At 40.3% G+C, this 22890-nt stretch overlaps 1 protein-coding gene across 5 annotated transcripts in view; it reads left to right on the forward strand.

The window, feature by feature from the left end:
• LOC144055525 (palmitoyltransferase ZDHHC5-A-like) overlaps positions 1-22890 on the forward strand; it is a 109771-nt gene that overhangs the window by 49730 nt on the left and 37151 nt on the right. For all 5 annotated transcript variants that reach the window (XR_013294896.1, XM_077571548.1, XM_077571550.1 and 2 more), the window contains 4 exons: positions 582-739; positions 3092-3264; positions 6694-6796; positions 11497-11588. Coding sequence is in view for 4 of the 5 variants with exons in the window: in XM_077571548.1 (XP_077427674.1) it covers positions 582-739; positions 3092-3264; positions 6694-6796; positions 11497-11588 (526 nt within the window). In the remaining variant the exon portion in view is untranslated. The remainder of the gene's footprint in view (positions 1-581; positions 740-3091; positions 3265-6693; positions 6797-11496; positions 11589-22890) is intronic.

The following is a 22890-nucleotide window of genomic DNA, read 5'->3' on the forward strand; positions in this document are numbered from 1 at the left end:
TGTTATCCACCTTCCCCAAATTAATGTGGAAAAGTGAATCTCCGTGAATGCTTTTCATATGTTAGTCGTACCAGTTAAATCTTGACTGAATATCCATCCATTTTCTTAACCGCTTGTCCTCACAAGGGTCGCGGGGGGCGCTGGAGCCTATCACAGCTGGCTGCGGGCAGTAGGCGGGGTACACCCTGAACTGGTTGCCAGCCAATCGCAGGGCACACAGAGACAAACAACCATCCACACTCACAATCACACCTATGGACAATTTTGGAGTGTTCAATTAACATGCCATGCATGTCTTTGGAATGTGGGAGGAAACCGGAGTACCTGGAGAAAACCCACGCAAACACAGGAAGAACATGCAAACTCCACCCAGGAAGGCCGAAGCCCGGACTCGATCTCATGTCCTCTGCACTAGGAGATGGACTTGCTAACCTGTCAGCCAACGTGCCACCCTATCTTGACTAAATATGTCCTAGAAAATTATATCTTTAACAGAAAGAGTGGAACCATGGTCACTCTATCATCTTACTGACTTTGAAGTTGACTTGAAGTTTTGTTTTTTGGTCTATCTCTTTCTATAGCTGAGGAGGATGAGGACAAGGATGATGACTTCCGTGCTCCTCTTTATAAAAGTGTGGAGATCAAAGGGATCCAGGTCAGGATGAAGTGGTGTTCAACATGTCGCTTCTACCGGCCGCCACGTTGCTCCCACTGCTCAGTCTGTGACAACTGTGTTGAGGTGTGCTCACACTCGCAAAGATATGGAAAACTGCAAATGAGCTAAATAGGCAATTCACACAATTATACAGTGCCTTGAGAAAGTATATACTGTATACAACTTGAACGTTTTCACAATTTCGTCCTTAAAATCATAAACTTGAATTTACTTCTGTTGAGATTTTATTTGAGAGACAAACACAATATAGTAACTAGAGCTACGAGCAGCTATAAAGGGCCCTCGCAGTCCCGGCTACGTCCATCCAAAACATGCTAGAGTTGGTGACCTCTGCTTTAAAATATAAATGATTTGCCAGGCCTGAAGTATGTACAGTTTTCTAGAGTCCTTTGTAGGGTGCGATTTAGCCATATATTGAAAATTGCACAAGACATTTCTAAAATATTCATATTCATGCTACGTCTATGTGTGCAAAGTTACATGAGTTTTCGCATGTTTATTTCCTCAAAAACAGCATAATTTTTTATTGGAAAAAGTGCATCGCCAAAGCAACAGTAGGTGCATTGCCATTACCCTCAGTTTTGCGCAAAAGCAAGCTGGTAATGGAAACACATGATTTTCGAAAAAACTCTCAAATATCGCAAAAACGTTTTTACGCTCTCATGAGGTGTTTTTTGAGGCGTGTCGAAATAGAAGTATTTTGCAAAAGTGCAATGGAAACACTTCTTGCGCATTCCCTGTAGCCATGTGACCCCCGCACGGTCACGGAGGAAAGGAAGTAGGAAGTACGGGGCCACTCGCTTTCGCTCCGGAGGGGATAACAAATCTTTTTAAGCACAAAGTGATTCAGTTATGGAGCCAATATGCCGCCGTTCAACACACGTCCCTTATCATTGCATGAGAAATGGCCGTTGCCCCTGGCAACGAGCAAACGAGCGACCTGCGGCGCACGTCGTCGTTGAAATCCATCCGTCCGCACCATAACATAAGTTATAAGCGCGCGCACACACACACAAACACCAAATGGCCACGATGAGGGGGGGAAGATGTTTTTAATTAACAACCCGAGCGTCTGTCTTCCGTAAACATCATGAGCACCTCCTATAAAATTGCGAGATCCCGCGAGACGGGACATTACGAGAATTGCGCCTCAGAAGTGAAACGCTCTTCAATGGACAAGTCGAAATTGTACTTAATCGAAATAGTACAATATCGCTTTTATTTTTGTGAAAAACTGTAATGGAAACGCAGCTAGTGTGTGACGAAAGCACACTAAAACATACACTAGTATGTATGCTAGCATATGTCTTTAAAAAGGCAGCGGGAGAAAAAATGAGTTCAGTTGTCTTTATTGAAGTATTTAACAATGTAATAATAAACAATGAGTTTGGTTGTACTTTGTTGAAGTACTTAACAATGTACTCACATTACTTTTGGTCAATCCTCATCCACAAATCCCTCAAAGTCGTCATCTTCTGTATCCAAAATAAGCAAGTTCTTCATTAAACACATCAGGTTCCATCTCGTCATTGTCAGTGTCAGTCTCGTTGACGTGCGGCTCCTCAGATGTTGCTGGGCTTTATATGGGCAAAAGCTCGAACAACAGTGCAAGCAGACATGGTAGCCTAAGCGTCCAAAATCCGTTCACAAATTTTGGCATAACTCGCTCGGCGTTGCCTCCCAGTATTAGTAAAGCTGTGTTCGCCCATCTATCAACCATCGCTCCCACGACGCTCGCAACTTCACTTTGAACACCCTGTTTACACTGATGTCCAGTGGCTGGAGTTCCTTTGTCAAACACATTGACTTTGCATTAAAGGTGTAAATTATTAATAAAATAAATAATAATAATACAAATAATACAAATAAAAATAAATAGATTTTCAGTTGTAAATGGGCAAATCGTGTCAAGTCTAAATCGAGTTTCAGGAATACCAAGTCAAAGCCAAGTTCTTTCACAAGTCTTTAACCAAGCAAGTTCAAAGATTGGTAACTTATGCCTGACCACCTCTATTGAGTGGTTCAAGCAGATTACAAGAACAAACAAGATCACTGTGCCGTCTCGAGAGGCATCTAAACTGTGCTGGACCGTCGGGTAGGAGACATAAGCTTGAAGGAGAAAGCACAAAAGAAAACACCTATGCAGGGATATAGGGGACAATTAAGCTTTTTTTTTTGTTAATTAAAAAATACCAAGAGAAGTAAGTGCATCATGCTTTAGAGCTGATTTTTTTCATCCTGAAAAATGGGACTTGTATGAAGTTGTAAGGAATTATTAAAGGTAAAACGTTTCATATAATTTAAAGAGAACTTTCTCATTTAAAACAATAATCAATCAAAGCTTATTGCATTCCCCAATCTTCTAAAGAATGTGTCTAGGGCTTGAGCTCAGAGATATTTTCTTGGCTTTTACAGGACTTTGACCACCACTGTCCATGGGTCAATAACTGCATCGGCAGGAGGAATTACCGATACTTCTTCCTCTTCCTCCTTTCCCTGACTGCCCACATCATGGCTGTGTTCGGCTTTGGGTTGCTCTTCCTCCTCTATCATCACCAGTACATTGATCGTCTACATGCGATTGTCACGTATCCTTGGATGAAAGGTCTTTCCAGTATGTGTCATATGCTTGCTTAATTTCAAAGGATAAGTAGCCAACAACATTTTCTTGGGCAGTTTTGGATGTAGAATCAAAATATATCATTCGATTTTCTACCATTTTTTGCAATTTGACATATATACTTTTTAAAAAGTACAATATTATATAACAGTATAATATCATACCTGATTGTTATTTTGTCCAAACAAAGCTGAAAAATGTTCACATACCAATAGCCACAATTTAAACAGAATGCTTGCCCACTAAAGTATGCCTTAACTTTAGCTTGTCCTTGAAAACTCCTGATAAAAGATCACTTGTTTCAAAGCTAGTGGCTGCGAGGAAAAGAGGTTTAAATAAATAAATAAAACCCGACAAATATCCTTGCAGTAAACTAGGGTAAAATCTCCTCTTGAAAACAATAATAATAGATACAGTCAGGGCTCTAAATTAACACCTGCCAAATGCGGGTTGAAATTCATTTTGGCAGGTGGTCATAAATATTTATTGCTTAATTTAATTTGACTGGCAATGCACTCAGTATTAGGGAAAAGCAAGTACATCACTATCTGTATCTGTATCTGTTCAACCATCTAAATTTTCTGTATCTGTATTTGGAGTGGCCCTGACATAAACCGGAAATGGGCATGACTTAACCAGAGGTAGGCATGGCTTAACAAAAATGGTTGGGGCTTACATCAATACATTACTGTATTTTTGTTGTTGTATGAAATTGGAAAAAACAACAACAAAAATTGTTTTGATATTGATATCGATTGATCAAAAGTTTCTATATTTTTAGTTTATTTGAAAATTGACAAAACAGCCTAATAAAGATTCAAATCAATGCTTTTGATCGCAAAATAACTATTTTTCCAAAAAGTTTTTATAAACTCAGAAAATGTATGCGTCTGAATAAATATTTACAGAACAATCTTAGAATTGAAATTTACTTTTTTATCACAATAGCAAGGGAACTATTTAGAACATGTGTTTATATATATATATTTTTTTATAAATGACTCATAACAGGAATATTTTAAAGTGTATGAATAAATATTTACAGAACAGTCTGAAAATGAATATTCACTGTTTTTGATCACAATATAAAATAAACTATTTACAGAAGTTTTTTTTATAAACTTGGGAAAATACTGCTGAATACAGCACATGCAGTAAGAAATAATGAACTATTATGTGAACAAACAAGAGTTGTCATAGCAACACAGATTTATTTATTTATTTATTTTCAAATTTTAATTTTTACTACCTAACATTATTAAAGGGTGTTAAGATGTGTGTGTAAAGCTTAATTTGCAATATTTTTGTGGACTGCAGTGGGGGGGTCTATTGATTTGTAGTGTGTTCAGCTGTGCATGTGTAATGCTTTTACCTGCTAAATAAAAATGAAGTTAGGCAGCCAGTGTGAGAGACTGACGCAACACGAACCAAGCTCTGTTTTGTCAAGAGCGCTGCGGCTGCAGAAAATTAAGGACCAATTAAGAGATAATTATTTACTGTCCTCGTGCCAGAAGCCGTCACCACGCGTACAGAACCTCTCTCTCATTCTCTGTGTGCCGCGCACAGCTGAGAGGAGGGAGGGGCCGGCTTTCCTTCAGCATGGATATTAAGAAAGTCTATCTGTGTTACAATCGTATCCGGGAAAAATAAATTATCTGTACGAATATCCGGCGTGTCTTCCTGTCCCACGTCCCTCGCCTGGAACTCATTCAGGTTTGACAACTTTGACAAGAGTGACATTAATCAAAATAACATTAGAGATTTGCAGAAAAACGGCCGCCATGAGGAGCGATTTGTTGACAATTCTGTTCCACCAATACTCATTGACATCGTGACTCCACAAGCGCCATATGATAGCAATAAGAAAAAATACCGCGCGGTAAGTCATAGCGACACACTTGCCTAGAATAATTAATAGCGTCAACAATTGTATTTCTCTTATTTCACGAGTGCTAAACATTTGAAAAGTGTTGACAGAAATATCCAGCCTCGGCAAATGGAGTCGAGGTCTGCCAGGGGCACAGAAAAAATTAAAGTGCAAAACGGTTTGCAGTTATATAACATTTGTATGTGAATGATGCAAGCCTAGAGTTAGGCCGTTTTCTGACGTCTTTAAATGTGTAGAATTATAAACTGAAGATATATCAGTATCACCATACAGTACTCACTTATTTGAAAGTGTACAAAATTATGTTGACTTGAAGATGTTTTGAAATGCTCCTGCCATCGGAAGAAAAGAGCAGACCTTTCACAGACCGTATGGATGTGGGAGTAAGTAAATTAACTTTACTATATGTTTCAGAATCAGTGTATTTAATATGACATAACAGGTGTCAATAGACATACTGTTGTTTATGTTTAGGGCTTCAAAAAGAAAAACAATCAGGGACATTTTTCACTGGGGGGCAAAAAATTGGCTGGTGGAAATTGTGTTTGGCTAGTAATTTTAGAGAAGCCACGTTGGCTGTGGTCATCAAAAAAGTTAATATAGAGCCCTGGATACAGTATGTTCTATAAATCCCTTGGCAGTTCAAGTATTATTCTAGAAACCTATCTTAAAAGTGTGTGCAGTGTTCCCTTCAGCTGTGTGGCTGAGCCAGTGCGCTACCTACATAGCATGTAACAGAAAACTGGAGCATATAGAGCAAAAATGAAGGATACCACTGTCTCCAGTGCGAACAAATCATGTAGAAAATAATTGTCATCCTTTTTTATTTTTTGATGCAGACCAGTGCAACTTATTTCTTAATGAATGTATATGTTTGTCCTGTCCTAGTCAATTTTGCACTGAATCGTAATATAGTTCTTATTCAGAGCATTGAATTGATCGAAACTGGACTGTTCTTGGTTGTCTATTTTTGGGCTCTAATCCGAGCAGGCTTTATCAGCTCATGCACATAGGCTAGGCTAGGACAGCACTAGCCTGAGTTTTGGTGTGGAAATCCAACTTTTTTTTTTTAATTAAGTTTAGAGGCATGCCACAAATCAGAAATGGTATCACAGTAAGAATAAAATGACCAGACTTTACGCCAACCTTTTTATGGACACTGTGTGATAAGCTGTATTCTAATATAATGTAATGTCATCACTGATTGGTTTAGCGAAATAAGACATTACGGCTGCTGTGATTCCAACACATACTGTACATTTACTTTTGGCGAGCCGCCTCAAATACATTTTGGCAGCCACTGTCAACATGTAACTATTGTATTAACTATTGCTACATTGAGAAGCCTGACTGCTCCTTTTGTGCTCCGTGTGTGAGTCTAGTAATAGATATACCCAGTGCCTCAAATTACTTAAGTATAAAACGCAACACAGACACACACACACAAAATGACATGGATAAATGACAATATTAACTGACAATATGTTCCTTAACGCTCCTCTTTTTCAGGTTGGCTGTAATGTGTGTTGCAGGTCTATTTTTCTTTCCCGTTGCTGGTCTCACTGGTTTCCACATTGTTCTTGTGGGAAGGGGCAGAACTACAAATGAGCAGGTCAAAAAATATTTCAACATCAATTTTCTTTTCTTTTTTCCCCTCATGCACCACAGGCCAAAAGTTTGGACACGTTTTCTTATTCAATGCATTTGCTTTATTCATGACTGGTTACTTTGTAGATTTTCACTGAAGGCATCAAAACTATGTATGAACTGATGTTATGTACTTAACAAAAAAAAGGTGAAATAACTGAAAAACGTGTTTTATATTATAGATTCTTCAAAATAGCCTTCCTTTGCTCTGGTTACTTTTTTTGCATACTCTTGGCATTGTTACCTCTGGGAACTCCTTAAAGACTGTTGGAAAACCCCTTCAGTTGACTACCTTTTTTGAAGCTCATCGAAAAAAAATGCCAAGAATGTGCAAAAAAGTAATCAGTGAAAAGGGTGGCTTTTTATTTATGTTTTTTATTTTTTTATTTTATTATTTTAACTTTTTTTTTTGTTAAGTACATAACTCCACATGTATTGGATTAGTTGTCATAGTTTTTGTTTTGAGGCCTTCAGTGAAAATCTACAATGTTATGTACATCATGAAAATAAAGCAATGTATTGAATGAGAAGGTGTCCAAACTTTTGGCCTGTACTGTATGCTCTTAGACTACCGTGGAGCCCCACTGTTTGTGAGGGATAGGGACTGAAATAACCTTAATTAACAAATTTACACCAATAACTGATGCTCCAACAAAAAGTGATTATACAGTGGAACCTCGAATTACAGATGACCCTTTTTACAAACTTTTCAAGTTACGTACATGTTTTGTTAACTCATTCACGCCTAGCCATTTTCACTGAAGCAACCACCTTCGCTCCCCTGTTTTACTGGATTTTGACAGATTTTGCAAGGCCAACTAAATATTGTGTTCTATTGCTATAAAAACATGGAACCTACCAAAAGAACGATTAGAGTGTCTTCTTTTATCAGAATTTTTTTATATTTTTCTATCTGTTTTTGTTTTGCAGCAATTAGCATTAGTTACTGTATTCACAAACGGTTTTAAACAGTGGGGAAAGAGCTTTTTACAACATGTTCCTGGTTGATCTCTTATACTCTGCTTCCACCTGCTGGCCGTTTTTGTAATAACTACCATTGTTTCAACCATTCTCTTCAGTTCAGAGGCGGCATCAAAGCCTTATGTATGCTCTAGCATAAAAATACATATAAATATGTCTTTAGGAGCATAGTAATAGTTAAAATAGTATGTACACAATTTACTGTATTGGAGCGTCAAAAAAGACATATACAACTTGATGTCTGCTCCCTGCAGGAGCAAGCTTTTGCTATTTTCTACCAATCAGAATTCCAAAAGCGGCTGCCTAAAAGCCACTCAACCCGAATCCAGTCTGAAAACTATTGGCTAGAGGCTTGCAGGCAGCGGCGATTGCTCTAAGACTGCAAGGAAAGCTCACCTTTCTCTAGATGCCAAATTTGACGAGCACCTGTCATGTGTCGATATGATATGAGGACATCTTCAACATTTTTTGATCCACTGCACGCTCTCATCTTCCTCTTTTTCTAATCAGTTAATTATAAAAATGACCCAATATTTTGACATGAACAAATATTCTGAATGTCATACATTAACATTTATTAAATGCTTTACTTTAATGCACGTAGTTATTGTTTATTGCTCAAACACAACCTGTGCTACCTTTAATGTAACCATCTGCTGTCAGCTAAAGGATCATCTGCGGTTCAAATTAATAGCGTGATTAATCTGCGTTAATACCTGATTAATCTGATAACTTTTTGTGATTAATTAATTAGTTAACGCTTTAACTTGGACAGCATACACACACACACAGTACACAATCAAGGTTTGATTTTGTGCATGTTTATTTTATAATCTACTCTGGAACTTAAAAGGAAGCAAAACTCAACTACTGTGATAGGAAACAGAAACAAGTACAAATGAACAATGATCAAATAAGTGAAGATAAGAAAAATCAATTAAAGAGAAACGATCTTAACCGAGGTGATGGAATTTTCCTAATCAGTCAAAAACATTGGACCAAAAATTTACCAAATTTTTCTTAACCCAATTGGAAGCACCAATTTGTACAATCTGGTTAATGTTGCACTTACAGCTAGTTTGGTTTGGTCCGAGACGCGGAGAGGTCTGTCTGGGTTGGAGGTTCGGCAAGCAAGTTTTTTGGAGAGGTTAAAAAGGTTCATCAGGGAGAGAGAGTTCATCAAGATGGAAAAAGCCCTCACGGCCCAAGAATTGCAGTTTCCAATCCTCCTGGATTCTGATCTGCTGGCTGGAGAGGGGCCCTTTTTGTTGGCCGGCTTCGGAGTGCCTGGAAAGCCTGCAGCCCGGCAGATACAAAGAGCGTGGCCTGTCAGTGCTCAGACATTACGCTGCACACTGCATCAAATTGGGCTGCATGGCTGTCTTTACAGAAGGAAGCCTCTTCTAAAGATGATGCACAAGAAAGCCCAACAGTTTGCTAAAGACAAACAGACTATGGACATGGATTATTGGAACCATGTCCAGTGGTCTGATCATGATACTCAGATGAATTTATTTGGTTCAGATGGTGTGAAGCCTGTGTCGCGGCAACTAGGGAAGGAATAAAAAGACACGTGTGACTTGCCTACAGTCAAGCATTGTGGTGGAATGTCACGGTCATGAGTGATGAGTTGGGGAGCAACAGTTCAATGAGGGAAGCATGAATGCCAACATGTGCTCTGATATACTCAAAACAGAGCATGAAAATTTACAACATGATAATGACCTCAAACACTCCTCCTAGGTGACCACTGGCTTGCTAAAGAGGATGAGGGTAAAGGTGATGGACTGGCCAAGCATGTTTCCAGCCCTAAACCCTATTGAACATCTCTGGGGCATTCTCAAACGGAAGGTTGAGGAGCGTAGGGTCTGGAATATCAGCCACCTCCATGGAGTAGAATTGGATTCCAATGGCAACCTGTGAATCTCTATTGACCTTCATGCCGAACATAGTTAAGGCAGTGTTGGAACATAATGGTGGCCACAAAAAATAAGTGACACTTTGGGCATTTTCTCATAGGCACATAGCGTTGCCAAGTGGGAAGTATAGGATTAACGTACCATAGACTCAAAATTATCGGATTTTGATGGAAATTACCGTACACCCATCATAACCAACATAACAAGCCCACTGATTTGCGGCAGTCAAATATAGTCGTTCTAGTGTTTAACTCATTCACTCCCAGCCATTTTCTTTGAAGCAACCCCCTTCGCTCCCGGCTGTTTTTCTGGATTTTGACTGATTTTGCAAGGCCCACAGAATTTTGTGTTATATTGCTATGAAAACATGGAACATACCAAAAGAAAGATTAGAGTCTCTTCTTTCATCATGCATAAAAAGTATATTTCTATCTGTTTTCGTTTTGCATCAATTAGCATTAGAATATAGCTAAGTCTCATCATTATTCACAAATCTGTTTAAAACAGTGTGGAAAACAGCTTGTTGCAACATGGCCCTGGTTGATCTCTTATACTCTGCTGCCACCTGATGGCTTTTTTTGTAATAACTACCATTGCTCCAACCGTTCTTTTCAGTTCAGAGGCTACATCAAAGCCTTCTGTATGCTTCAGCATAAAAAAATATGAAACAAAATATATAAATAAGTTTTTGGGACCACGGTAATATTTAAAATGGAACGTATTTATACCTTTTTTGTGAGCAAATTAGTTAATAGCATTCACCGCTCACAGGCACTCAGAGATTCGTTGTGTTAGTAGAGAATTGGTTAACGTGAACTCACAGCTGTGTTAGACTAATGTGTGTCCCCCACAAACAAATGACTAGTGGGAACTAATGAGCTAATCGTGAGACCTGGAGGCACCATTTTTTTTTTTTCAGTGTGCCTTTTTGATTTGCTCTGTTTTTTATTTAAAAAAAACATTCATTCAGCCAACAGCTCCGTGGGTAACAACGGCAAAAGGCCTTACCGTCTGAGCCCGCAACAGGTTTCAGCCAACCAGCAAATTGGGCCTGGCTTTCCCACTCTTTCTTAACATTCAGCCAATCAATGCATGGATGTCACTCATTTCTCATGCTCAGCAAAGCACGATTGGCTTGTATTATGTCACATGAGAACAGATACCTTCAGGGTTTGCAAAAAACTGTCAGTTTCCATTTCGCTGGCAATAATATGAAATGGTCAAATTATCGTACATTTGCCATTTTTTAGGATTATTGATCACACATCATACAGAGGGAGAAATTATCATACAAATACGATAATTATCGTACACCTGGCAACACTGTTGATGTGTACTTACTTTTGTTGAACTTAACGTTTGTATTTTGGGTTATTTTGAGGGAACAACAGTGTTATATGACGACTACTACTACTACTACTACTACTAATAATAATAATAATAATATATGACTGACTACTGACGATTACTAATACTACTACTGAACTGACTATTTTTCATTGTCACTTAAGTGTCTTTTTTTCCAGCATTGTCCAATGATAAGTTATAATTAAATATCTGTAGAAACGTGAGGGGTGTCAGTGGTGAGATAGTGTACACTGACCATTTTTTCTGTGAATAATGACGGATAGACTCCCAAAGAAAAAAATTCACAAATGGGTACATTTGCCTATGTCAAACCACAAATATGCTGGTGTTCATGTTATTGTTATGTTAACAATATCCATTCTTTTGTTGTTGATGTCTACTTTCCTATTCTCTTAAGGTGACAGGAAAGTTCCGTGGAGGAGTTAACCCTTTTACCAATGGGTGTTGGAAGAATGTCACTCATGTCGTCTGCAGTTTACAGGCACCCAGGTTCACATTTACGTTTTTATTTTTTGCTTGTTACTACACTATCTGTTCCATCTCAAACAAGTGTTTCATGGAGTCCATGGACATTTAAAGATAATAAAATGTTGTAAATGAAAATTGCAACAATTCATATGACCTACAATAGTTTCAAGAGGCAGCACATTGGATGAAATACTAGTAGCTTTCTTACTATTACATAATATGAAAATGCACTTTAGTGGGGTTTTCTATAAATAATATGCATCCCTGGCCTGTTTACAATCCAACCAGGTATGAAAAAAGTCAGTCTGCGACTTCTTTTGCTTTCTCCTCCTTTCTAAAATTTGTGCTTCAAACAGGCAGATTAAAGCCCCTATCCCACTGAGTTGCCATCTTGCCGAACGTTGCGAAAATTGCGTTTCGCCACAGTTCGACAGGGTTTGGAATTGGTTGGAATATGTCTCATTTGTGTTCGGAGTTATTCGTAGTTGTCGCCATTATCGCAACGACATTTTGAACATGTTCAAAATTTCCTTGCAAATCCATTGTTTCACCATCATGCGCATTTGCTCGTAATCCGGTCGTAATTCATCGTAATTTTTCATAAGTGTTTCGGCAAAGTTCTTTCCGAGGTCCCATTCATAAATTTACTCTGACGCCCATATACTACGGTGAGAGTGCGTTTCTTTTCAGGTGCAGGGCGCTGTTTGGAGATGTGAGGCTGTGCCTGCAACAGCACACGTATTGAAATCATATTTCAAAAACGAAAAACAAAAAGCTAGTTTGGAGACTCATGTGTTGAACATATTTTCTAATTTGTATTTCATGTTTTCCAATTGCTCTTAGTGCACCAGCACACCACGGGCAGCGCTGACAGACTCCTAAAACAGGCTGTTTTGAACTCGTTTTTTGTTGTTGCTGATTTAGGGACGGCAAAAATATTAGATCCAGAGTCAATTTTGACAAATGCATGTTTCAGACATGTCTTTTACATATTTGAGAACTATTTTATTACGTGGAAACGTTGAATAATATGAGACCTTTAAATACTGATAGGTATTACATCAAAAGCCATGAACATGCTGAACGAGATATGAGAACCTGTTTGAGAAATACCTGTAAGTAACAGTGAGACAGTTGTCACCTGCGTATTTTTTTGCTGTTTGACATTTTTCTTTTAACAGTGGGAACCCCTTCGAATATTTTAAAGGATACTCAATCACAAATCGCCTTTTAATTGATGATTAACTGTATAAACGGGTGTCTACTAATGCTGACTACATGTCCTGGTCATTTAGTGCATGTTTGTCTAAAGATTTAATTTGGGGCATAAACCATCTGTGTGGTGCCATCTTCAGGTTAAACACTGGGATAAACATAATTTGGCTGTTTGTCCTCTCATTGGATGAGCAGAGATAGCCAATGTAATTTCTTGAATTTGAGGTAGTCGCTCTGCCACCAAGGTTTATACAAGCCCGACGGTCCTCTAGGCACACGACCTTTGAGTGCCATTTTCAAATATTAGTGAGGGGTAGGAGCAGGAGTCTCTAAGCATGTTTATTAATGTAACGGGTGTGTGCATAGAGTTCAAGAAAGACCCTCAATTGACTGTTTCCCAGAAGGTATTCACTCCTGCAGAAGTGAATCAATCTGGGACACAGTTTGTCTTCTCATCTCTCAACTGCACATCTGCTTCCCTCATCAAGTAGCATGGCAAACACTGTATACACGTCTTTTCCAAGATGAATAAGATTCATTATTATAAAAATGAAAAAATATTACACGTATAATTATTTTTATTTTTTTACAGAGTTAAACAAGAAAACAGTGTGTACAAAAAACAAGAACCTATAAATAGGAAAACAGTGCCACCTATTGTCTAAAGTGAGAGAGTGCACTGGGTGGAGTATACAAAAAGTAACGACAAGAATAATAAAGTCGACCCAAAAAAAACATACCTGCATAAGACAATATTGGACACAGTTTGTCTTCTCAACTTTTATCTGCACATCTGCTTCCTAAATATGCAAAATATTCGTATTTACAGTTTGAAGTAAATGCTTTCACAGCATTGGTCACATAAGAGAAGAATTTATGCCAAAATGGCCGCACTGAGAATCAGTTATAAAAATATTACTGTCGATGAAATTGGCACAAAAGACCTTGACATCGCAATAACATGTTACTACGTACAATATTTACGTAGCAATAACACAAAACCTTTGAGGACATAATGTAACAAAGGAGCATCTGTTGTCATACACAGCATACCCTCAGCAAGCAGCATCGCAAACTGAGGTAAGGAAGTCCAAGGCTGTGTCCGAGGGTTCACGTCATTTTGTAGTGGTGTCAGAATGTCCAAAATTAAAAAAATGTAGTAAACTCAGTTACCCACTATGCACTTGGAAAAATAGTGAACATCGATGGTCACTCAACCGGTTAATATAGACCACGATGCATTGCACGCAGGAACGTGAGCATCAAAGTGATACATTGGATATATACTACGAAAATAATTTTCATTGAAAATATGTACACCAAAGGAAATAAAATACAGTTCAAACACATTTATAGTCGGAGAGCTTACGCGCCTGCCCGTCATGACATGTAAAATGGTCATGTGATATATGACAAGGAGCAAGTACTTAGCTGATGGTCCGGAACGCCAAACAGAAAGAGGTCAGGCTAGGCTACTATATAGTGCAGGGCTATATAGTGAATGAGGGGTTAGGAGATAAGGGTGGACATTTGGACACAGCCCAATGGGTATGACGGAAGCAGAGTGTGCAGATTACACAGGAAATGTCAAAATATTGATAAATAAAAATGACTCATTGAGATTAAATTCACAAATTTACCAATCAACCATGAAATAATTCAATTTCAACAATATAAGTAGGAAGAAAAATAATGAATTAAGTCAAACATTTTTAACTTACATTAACAGGTTAACAGGCATGTTTTTTTAAAAAAAAATGTTTTTATCTTAGACCACCAGCATTGAAATCATTATTTTAAAATGACTGTATTATTGTAGACAATAGATATTATTTTAAAATTATTTTTCATCAAGTCAAATGTTTTTTTTTTTTTTATCTTAGACCACCAGCATTGAAATCATTATTTTAAAATTACTGTACATTTGATAAAATGTGCTCCCAGGCACAGTCTTAGAAAGTATAACAACCTAAAAGTGTCAACTGTAAATAAAGTTTTCCAAAATTTAGTATACCTGAAATGAAATGCTGTGGCTGGCTGGCAACCAGTTCAGGGTGTACCCCGCCTACTGCCCGAAGCCATCTGGGATAGGCTCCAGCACCCCCTTGTGAGGAATAAGTGGTCATGAAAATGGATGGATGGATGGATGAAATGTTTCTTAGCTTTGTTGTAAATTCAAACAAAAAAGTGCAGGGAGTTCGTTCCCATGCTGTGTCTTAAAAAGTGAACTGAACTTTTAAGTAAATAAATGAATAAACCACTAATGTTTACCAACTTTTAAGATGTCCTTTTATCAGCCACCAGCAGATAATAAAAAAAAAAAAGGCCAAATATCCTATAAACGCCCAGGCCAATTATCGGTCTATCCTGGCTACTAAAGCCTGGTACACACATAAAGACAGTCGGGCTGTTTTTGTCACGATTTTGCCCCTTACCGACCAAGGACGTCAAACGCCCGACAATCTCATGTCTTATAAGATTATCCTTATGTGTGAGCTGTGTGGAGTGGATTTGTCCCGATAATTGGGTCCAAAAGCAGTCTGAGTCGACAATCTTAAGTAATGAACATGTTCAATATTTACAACAAAAATCTTGGGGGTAGCCGAGGTTCTCCCAAGCCAGCTGACTCCGCAGACTGTGACGTGTACGGAATCTAGCCAAACAAAGAAGCTCTCTGACATGACGAACGAGTGCCCGTACATAAGACAAATGTGACCCGCTCTGGCAAAATGGTCCACATGTTGCGGGGATTAATGTGGAGATTTTTAGACAATATTAGACAGTTGGACACTATTTGTCGATTTTGAGATTTCTCCACAAATAGCCTCCTTAAGGTCTCTAGTTTAATTTCCCAGCAGCACAAAAGTCAAAATTGTAATAGAAGTGTATGAAAATACAGACGCTCCCCTACTTACGAACATTCGAGTTACGAACAACGGTACATACGAACATTTCTGCGCGTACAGTAAGTCGAAAAATGTTCGGAAAGAGATGCTGTAAGTTAGATTTTGTATTGCGCGTAGTGCTTCTTTCCACCGCTAATACCGACGCTTGGCGCTGTGAGAGCTCATTGGAGGCTCAGCAACGTGTCGAGGAGGAGGAGGAAGAAACGCCGGTCCCCATGAGGAGGAAATAACTTTTGAAGCAGATTCCAGCGACGACGAAGAATCTCTCATGATATAAAATTCTCCTCTTCCTCCTCCTCCATCATCTCCTTAAGCATGGAGTACATCTTCCAAAAGTAAGTTAAACTTCATTTTATTTATCTTATTACGTACATGTACATACTGTGTGTGTCTCTCTCTCTCTCTCTCTAACATACGTAGTACAGTACAGTACTGTACGTATTCTCTCCATTTTATTAAAAGTTTTTTTCAGTACAAACCAATGCAGGTTACTTGTACAAGCCTTAAACATACTTATATAAACCTTCAATATACTTATATAGGCTTTAAACATAAATTATAGCAACTTACGAACAAATTCACCTTACGAACGATCGTCCGGAACGTAACTCGTTCGTAAGGTGGGGAGCGTCTGTAAGCAATTATTAGGACGGTATGCATCATAACCAGGGAATGTTTTAGTCTAGCTGCTAGCTAGCAGTGCGTCTTCCACCTGTTTATTCAAACCAACCCGGATTTCCTCGCCTTAAACGGCATTCCAAATGGCTTATATAAATGTTGTGAGGATAAGCGGTTCTGATAATGGAGGGATGGATGGACATAGCAACCAAATAAAGTCGAACTCCACCATAATGAATGTATGAATGAATACTGCGGTCAGGCCAGGCCTCCACTCGAAAAGACGAAATCAAGCCAGCCGCCCCAACAATTGTAAATTCTCTGCATTACGGTAACATGCTGACATGCCGCTGCGTTGGCAACCTTCAAAATAAAAGCTGCTCAACACCTGGTTAAAGTGGGTAAAAAAAAAAAAAATCATAAAAAATTCAAAATTTGTTATCCCAGGACCAGGCCAGCTCTTCAAGACACTACACCGACCCCAGGTATGCAACCAAATTACTTTGACTAAAATCTGATGTTGCATTTCAAAATAAAACTCCTTTGAAAATTTAAACTTCGCCAATTATCGCTGATTTTTAAAAAATCATAAAAAATTCATGGTTTGTTATCCCAGGACCAGATCAGTTCTATTTCGTCAGGTGGCGGTGCTGACACAGGACGGAAATCCCCCCACACGCATGCTTGAGAAATAATTCATTAAAGGACATTTCCAGGGTTTCGGCTGACGTGATCCTCATGTATAAAAGCGGTTCGTAACCGGAACCCAGCCTCTTTAACATTCTCCCGCGGTCACTCACGGCATTTACCACCGTTCTTCGTCGATGGTGGCCTGTGATCTTGTGGATCGGGGCAGCGGGGTTCCGCGCCCCCCTTAGCTGTGACGGCTCAGTGTATTTTTTGACTTTTTAAATATATGTACGGACATTGGAGCTCCCCTTCCATCTTTCCTTGATCTCCGCGCCTCATCGCTGAGTGCGGCTTCAAGTTCGTGAGTACGTATGGTGTATGTCAGCAACTGTTGCCGTCTTGTCTACGATTGCTTTGACTTGTTTTGAATACAACTAGCTAGTGGTGGTACGGTTATTTCATATCCTTTCCTAGCTTGTATTGCCTCGCAACTTATGCGGCTCTGTTCGTGGGTCACCAGCCGCCTTGATGTTGTTTGATGGCTTTGATATTGTCTGTCATGACTTCTGCTAGTTTATGACGACACTAACGACCACTTACGTGTTGCTGTGAGAACTTGTGGGTTTGTTTGTTCCATTGGTGAAGAGGCCGGTTTTCGCCTGCCCCTGACCATTGGAGTAAGAATAGTCGGGCTGAATCTCAGATTGCCTGGCAGTTGAGCCGTTTGGAGGCGAGTGTGAGGTCTATGCAGGCTCAGTTAGGTAATCAAAACCCTTCTTACTCTCAGACCTCTGCAGGGGCGTTGCCCTATGCAGCGGTGGACATGCCAACACTCCAATTGCCCTCCCAAGCGGACGACGTCGCCGAGGATGCCGTCTCCATCCGGGATTCTGATGCATATTTGGGAATGGACTCTGTTTCCACTGCCCTGTCTTCTCCTCGGTCCATCTGAATGTTTTTCAGCTGGAACGGAATTGGTGCGCGTTTAAAGTTGGACACGTCTGGCTTTTCTCAGCCTCCTACTGAGTGTGGCCTCTCTCCGATGGACTACTCAACTAACTTTTTGGGGATCCCGGAATCTCGTCCTTTTTTTGACAGACCTTCATTCCTGCTTGTACAATTCTAGTGGTTATCCTCGGCTCCCGGTGGATGGCCGTACCCTGGCAAACGTGGTTTCTTAATCTTTTCTGTATTCTGTGGCTTCACTCATCGTCTCTCCTGAGGAAGCCCTTAGAGAGGCTGTGAGATGCCCTAGCCCTCAGTGGTGGTTGATGGATGAGCTGGCCACTAAGTCGTACAGCGCGTCGGCAGTGGTAGCATGCCTGGCCAACGAACAGGCGCATCTGCTATTTGCTCTCGCCGCAGCTTTGAGAGATAACGAAATAGATGAGGCTACATCTTCTGTAACATGGCGCTGAAGGATTTATCCCTCCTCTTGACGGTGCATTGCCGTAGTATGTGCCGTAGTCTAGTAGTAGTAGTCTAGTAGGTCTGATTGGCTCAATCTCCCTTTGTGAGAGCCCTCCCGGAAGGAACTGCGTCACCCTCCTGTGGTTCCGGATCAAGTTTTCTGTTCGGTAGCAACAGGAGCGCTGGAATGCACAGTGCGTGCTAATGACGTAAGGCGTAAGTTTGCTAACCTTGCCAGGCCCTATGCTCCGTCAAACTCTTGGGGAGCTGCTCTCCCGGCAGCCCCTCTGTCACGTACTGTGTAGTCCTTTCGGCCTACGGGGGGATACGGACCTCGTCGTCCCTCACGGGGACATGTCACGGATGCACGTGAGGTTCGTCCCTCTGGCCGAGGGCCCCATGGTAAGCCCCGAGCTTCACACACCACGTCTCGTCCCTCCCGGACCCCTAAATCTGGGAGGGCCCAGGGATTGTGCCGACAGTCGGTTACTTTTCCTTTCACCAGCTCACCTACTGGCTGCCCTCGCTTCGGATCCATGGGTGCTTTCAACATTGTCTCATGGGTACAGAGTTCAGTTCCAACGCCAGCCCTTTCTCTCCAACCAGGTCAGAGAGACTGTCATCAGTGACCCGGAAAAGGCACTAGCTCTGATGCTGCATTTCAAAATAAAACTTATTTGAAAATGTATATTTAGACCATTATTGCTGCTTCTTCTTTTCCTTTCGGCTTTTTCCCTCAGGGGTCGCCACAGTGAATCAGTTGCCTCCATCTAACCCTGTCCTCTGCATGCTCTCACACTAAATCTATTCATGTCCGCTTTAACTACATCCATAAACCTCCTCTTTGGTCTTCCTCTAGACCTCCTGCCTGACATTTGAAAACTCAGCATCCTTCTGCTAATATACTCTCTATCTCTCCTCTGGACATGTCCAAAACATCTCAGTCTGGCCTCTCTGACTTTATTTCCAAAGCCTCTAACATGTGCTGTCCCTCTGATGTACTCACTCATGATTCTATCCATCCTGGTCACTCCCAAAGAGAATCTCAGCATCTTCATCTCTGCCACCTCCTGCTCTGCCCCCTGTCTTTTCCTCAGTGGCACTGTCTCCAGACAAACAACATTGCTGGTCTCACCACAGTTTTTAAACCTATCCTTTCATTTTAGCTGAAACTCTTCTATCACACATCACACCTGTCACTTTTATACACCCGTTCCAGCCTGCCAACACACGCTTCTTCACTTGGCTCATCAGCTTTATTCCTCTGTAGTTGCCACAACTCTGCACGTCTCCCTTGATCTTAAAAATGGGCAGCAGCACACTTCTCCATTCCTCAGGCATCTTCTCACTATCTAAGATCCTGTTGAACAACCCAGTCAGAAATTCTACTGCTACCTCTCCTAGACACTTCCATACCTCCACACTTCTAAGTGACTTTCCACTCTTCATCCTCTTCAATGCCTTTCTCACTTCATCCTTACTAATCTTTGTTACTTTCTGGTCCACAACAGTCACCTCTTCTACTCTTTGTTCTCTCTCATTTTCCTCATTTATCAACTTTTCAAAGTACTCTTTCCATCTTCCCATCACACTACTGGCATCTGCCAACACACTTCCATTCCTAACCTTTATTACCTTAATCTGCTGCACATCTTTTTCTCTTTGCCTTGCCAACCTGTATAGATCAGTCTCTCCCTCCTTATTGTCCAAACTAGCATGCAAGTCATTGTAAGCCCCTTGTTTGGCTTTTGCCACTTCTACTTTAATTTAACGCTACATTTCCCTATACTCCTTTCTTCAGTCCTCTCAGTGTCCTACTTCTTCTTAGCTAACCTCTTTCTCTGGATCCACTTCTGCACCTCCTCATACCACCACCAAGTATCTTTATCTCTTTTCCTTCCAGATGACACACCAAGGACTGTCCTACCTGTCTCCCTGATCACACTTGCTGTAGTTGTCCAGTCTGGAAGCACCTCCTGACCATCCAGAGCCTGTCTCTTCTTTCTGAAAGTCATACAACACTCTTCCTTTTTCAGCTTCCACCATTTTGTCCTCTGCTCTGCCTTTGTCGACTTTGTCTTTCTCACCACCAAAGTCATCCTACACACTACCATCCTATGCTGTCTGGCTACACTCTCACCTACCACTACTTTGCAGTCGCTGATCTCGTTCAGATTACACCGTCTACACAAGATGTAGTCTACCTGTGTACTCTTACCCCACTCTTGTAGGTCACCCTATGTTCCTGCCTCTTCTGGTAGGAAGTTTTCACGACAGCCATTTCCATTCTTTTTGCAAAGTCAACCACCATCTGTCTTTTGCGTTCCACTCCTGGATACAAAACCTGCCCATCACCACCTCATCACCTCTGTTTCCTGCACCAACATGTCCATTGAAGTCTGCACCAATGACAACTCTCTCACTTCTAGGGATGCTGTGCATCATTTCATCAAGGTCCAACCAAAAGTTCTCCTTCCCCTTCAGCTCAAATCCTACCTGCGGCACATACCCACTAACAACATTGATCATCACACCTTCGATTCCTAGCTTTAGGCTCAGCACTTTGACACTCTTTGTACCTCCAGGACGTTCCTAACAAACTCCTCCTTCATGAAAACTCCTACTCCATTTCTCTTCCTATCTACCCATGATAGAGTAACTTGAACCCTGGTCCTAAACTTCTAGCTTTGCTCCCTTTCCACCTGGTCTCCTGAACACACAATATGTTCACCTTCATCCTCTGCATTATGTCAACCAGCTCTCTACCTTTTCCTATCATTGTTCCAACATTCAAAGTCCCTACTCTCAGTCCTAGACTCTTGGTGTTCCTGTTCTCTTTCTTCCTACGAACAAACCTTCCTCCTCTCCTTTTTCGACCAACAGTAGTCTAGTTTTCACCGGCACCCTGTAGGTCAACAGCACCGATGTCGGTCGTTGTTAACCCGGGCCTCGGCATATCCGGAATGGAAGTCATATATTTGATTCACGTTTGATTTGGCCAAAGTTTTATGTCGGATGCCCATCCTGACACAGCCCTCCGTATTTATCCGGACTTAGGACCGGCACAAGAAAACATTTTAGACCATTATTGCTGATTTTAAAAAATCATTAAAAAAAACAAAGTTTGTTATCCCAGGACCAGACCAGTTTTAAGAGACACTACACCATCCCAGATATGCAACCAAAGTACTTTGGCCAAAAATTAGTTTTATTTTATAATGCAACATCAGATTTAGTTCAAAGTACTTTGGTTGGATAGCTGGGATGGTGTAGTGTCTCTTAGAACTGGTCCGGTCCTGGGATAACAAACTTTGAATTTTTTATGATTTTTTTTTTTTACCCTTAACCAGGTGTTGAGCAGCTTTTATTTTGAAGGTGGCCAACGCAGCGGCATGTTACCGTAATGCAGAGAATTTACAATTGTTGGGGCGGCTGGCTTAATTTCATCTTTTCGAGTGGAGGCTGGCCTGACCGCAGTATTCATTCATACATTCATTATGGTGGAGTTCGACTTTATATGGTTGCTATGTCCATCATTTTTTTAATGATTTTTTTAAATCAGCAATAATGGTCGAAATTTCAATTTTCAAAGTAGTTTTATTTTTAAATGAAACATCAGATTTTGGCTAAAGTACTTTGGTTGCATACCTGGGTTTGTTTAGTGTCCTGTAGAACTGGTATGGTCCTGGTATAACAAACTTTTAATTCTTTAATGATTTTTAAAAAAATGAGCAATAATGGTCGAAATTTCCTTTTTTATTTTTTTTTATTTTTTTTATTTAGAAGTGCAATATTAAATTTTAGGCAAAGTACTTTGGTTAGATACCTGGGATGGTGTAGTGTCTCTTAGAACTTGTCTGATCCTGGAATAACAAACTTTGAATTTTTTAAAATAATTTTTTTAACCCTAAACCAGGTGTTGAGCAGCTTTCATTTTGAAGGTGGCCAACGCAGCAGCATGTTGGCATGTTATAATGTAATACACAGTATTAACAATCATTGGGGCTTTTCAAGTGGAGGCTGACCTGATCGCAGTGAATGAATGACGCGCACTTCATAACACACACGCCATCATACCCTAGAAGCGCGTCGTCGCAGTCCGGTTACCATGCTTTGTAATCGCGAGGAGGAGTCAAGCACATTGACAGGTGCTGGCACTTGTTCTGCGGGATGAATAGTGTAAATAAAAGTTTTTAAATGCGTTAATGTAATGTAGGCTATTGTAAATACAGTAATGTAATGTTCTGATCACTTCTCGATGTCAATTACATGAGACGGCGTCTATGAAAGATGACATGCCACTCGATGCGTCAAAAATGAACCGCCAGCCTGAGTCGCAAAAATCACCACAAAATTTCCCTTTATGGTCTTTAAGTGGGATGAAATTAAAATAAAATGTGAAATATGAAACTTGAATATGAAAAATCATCACAATGGTCCCTGCAATGGTGAGTCATGCACCCCACCCCAAAATGCATACAGGGTAAGGAGTGACTTGTAAATGCAGTATTGTTGTGTTCCTGTATGTGAGCTCTGTTGAACCA

This window comes from Vanacampus margaritifer, chromosome 7 (assembly GCF_051991255.1).
Source record: "Vanacampus margaritifer isolate UIUO_Vmar chromosome 7, RoL_Vmar_1.0, whole genome shotgun sequence".
Classification (NCBI taxonomy): Eukaryota; Metazoa; Chordata; class Actinopteri; order Syngnathiformes; family Syngnathidae; genus Vanacampus; species Vanacampus margaritifer.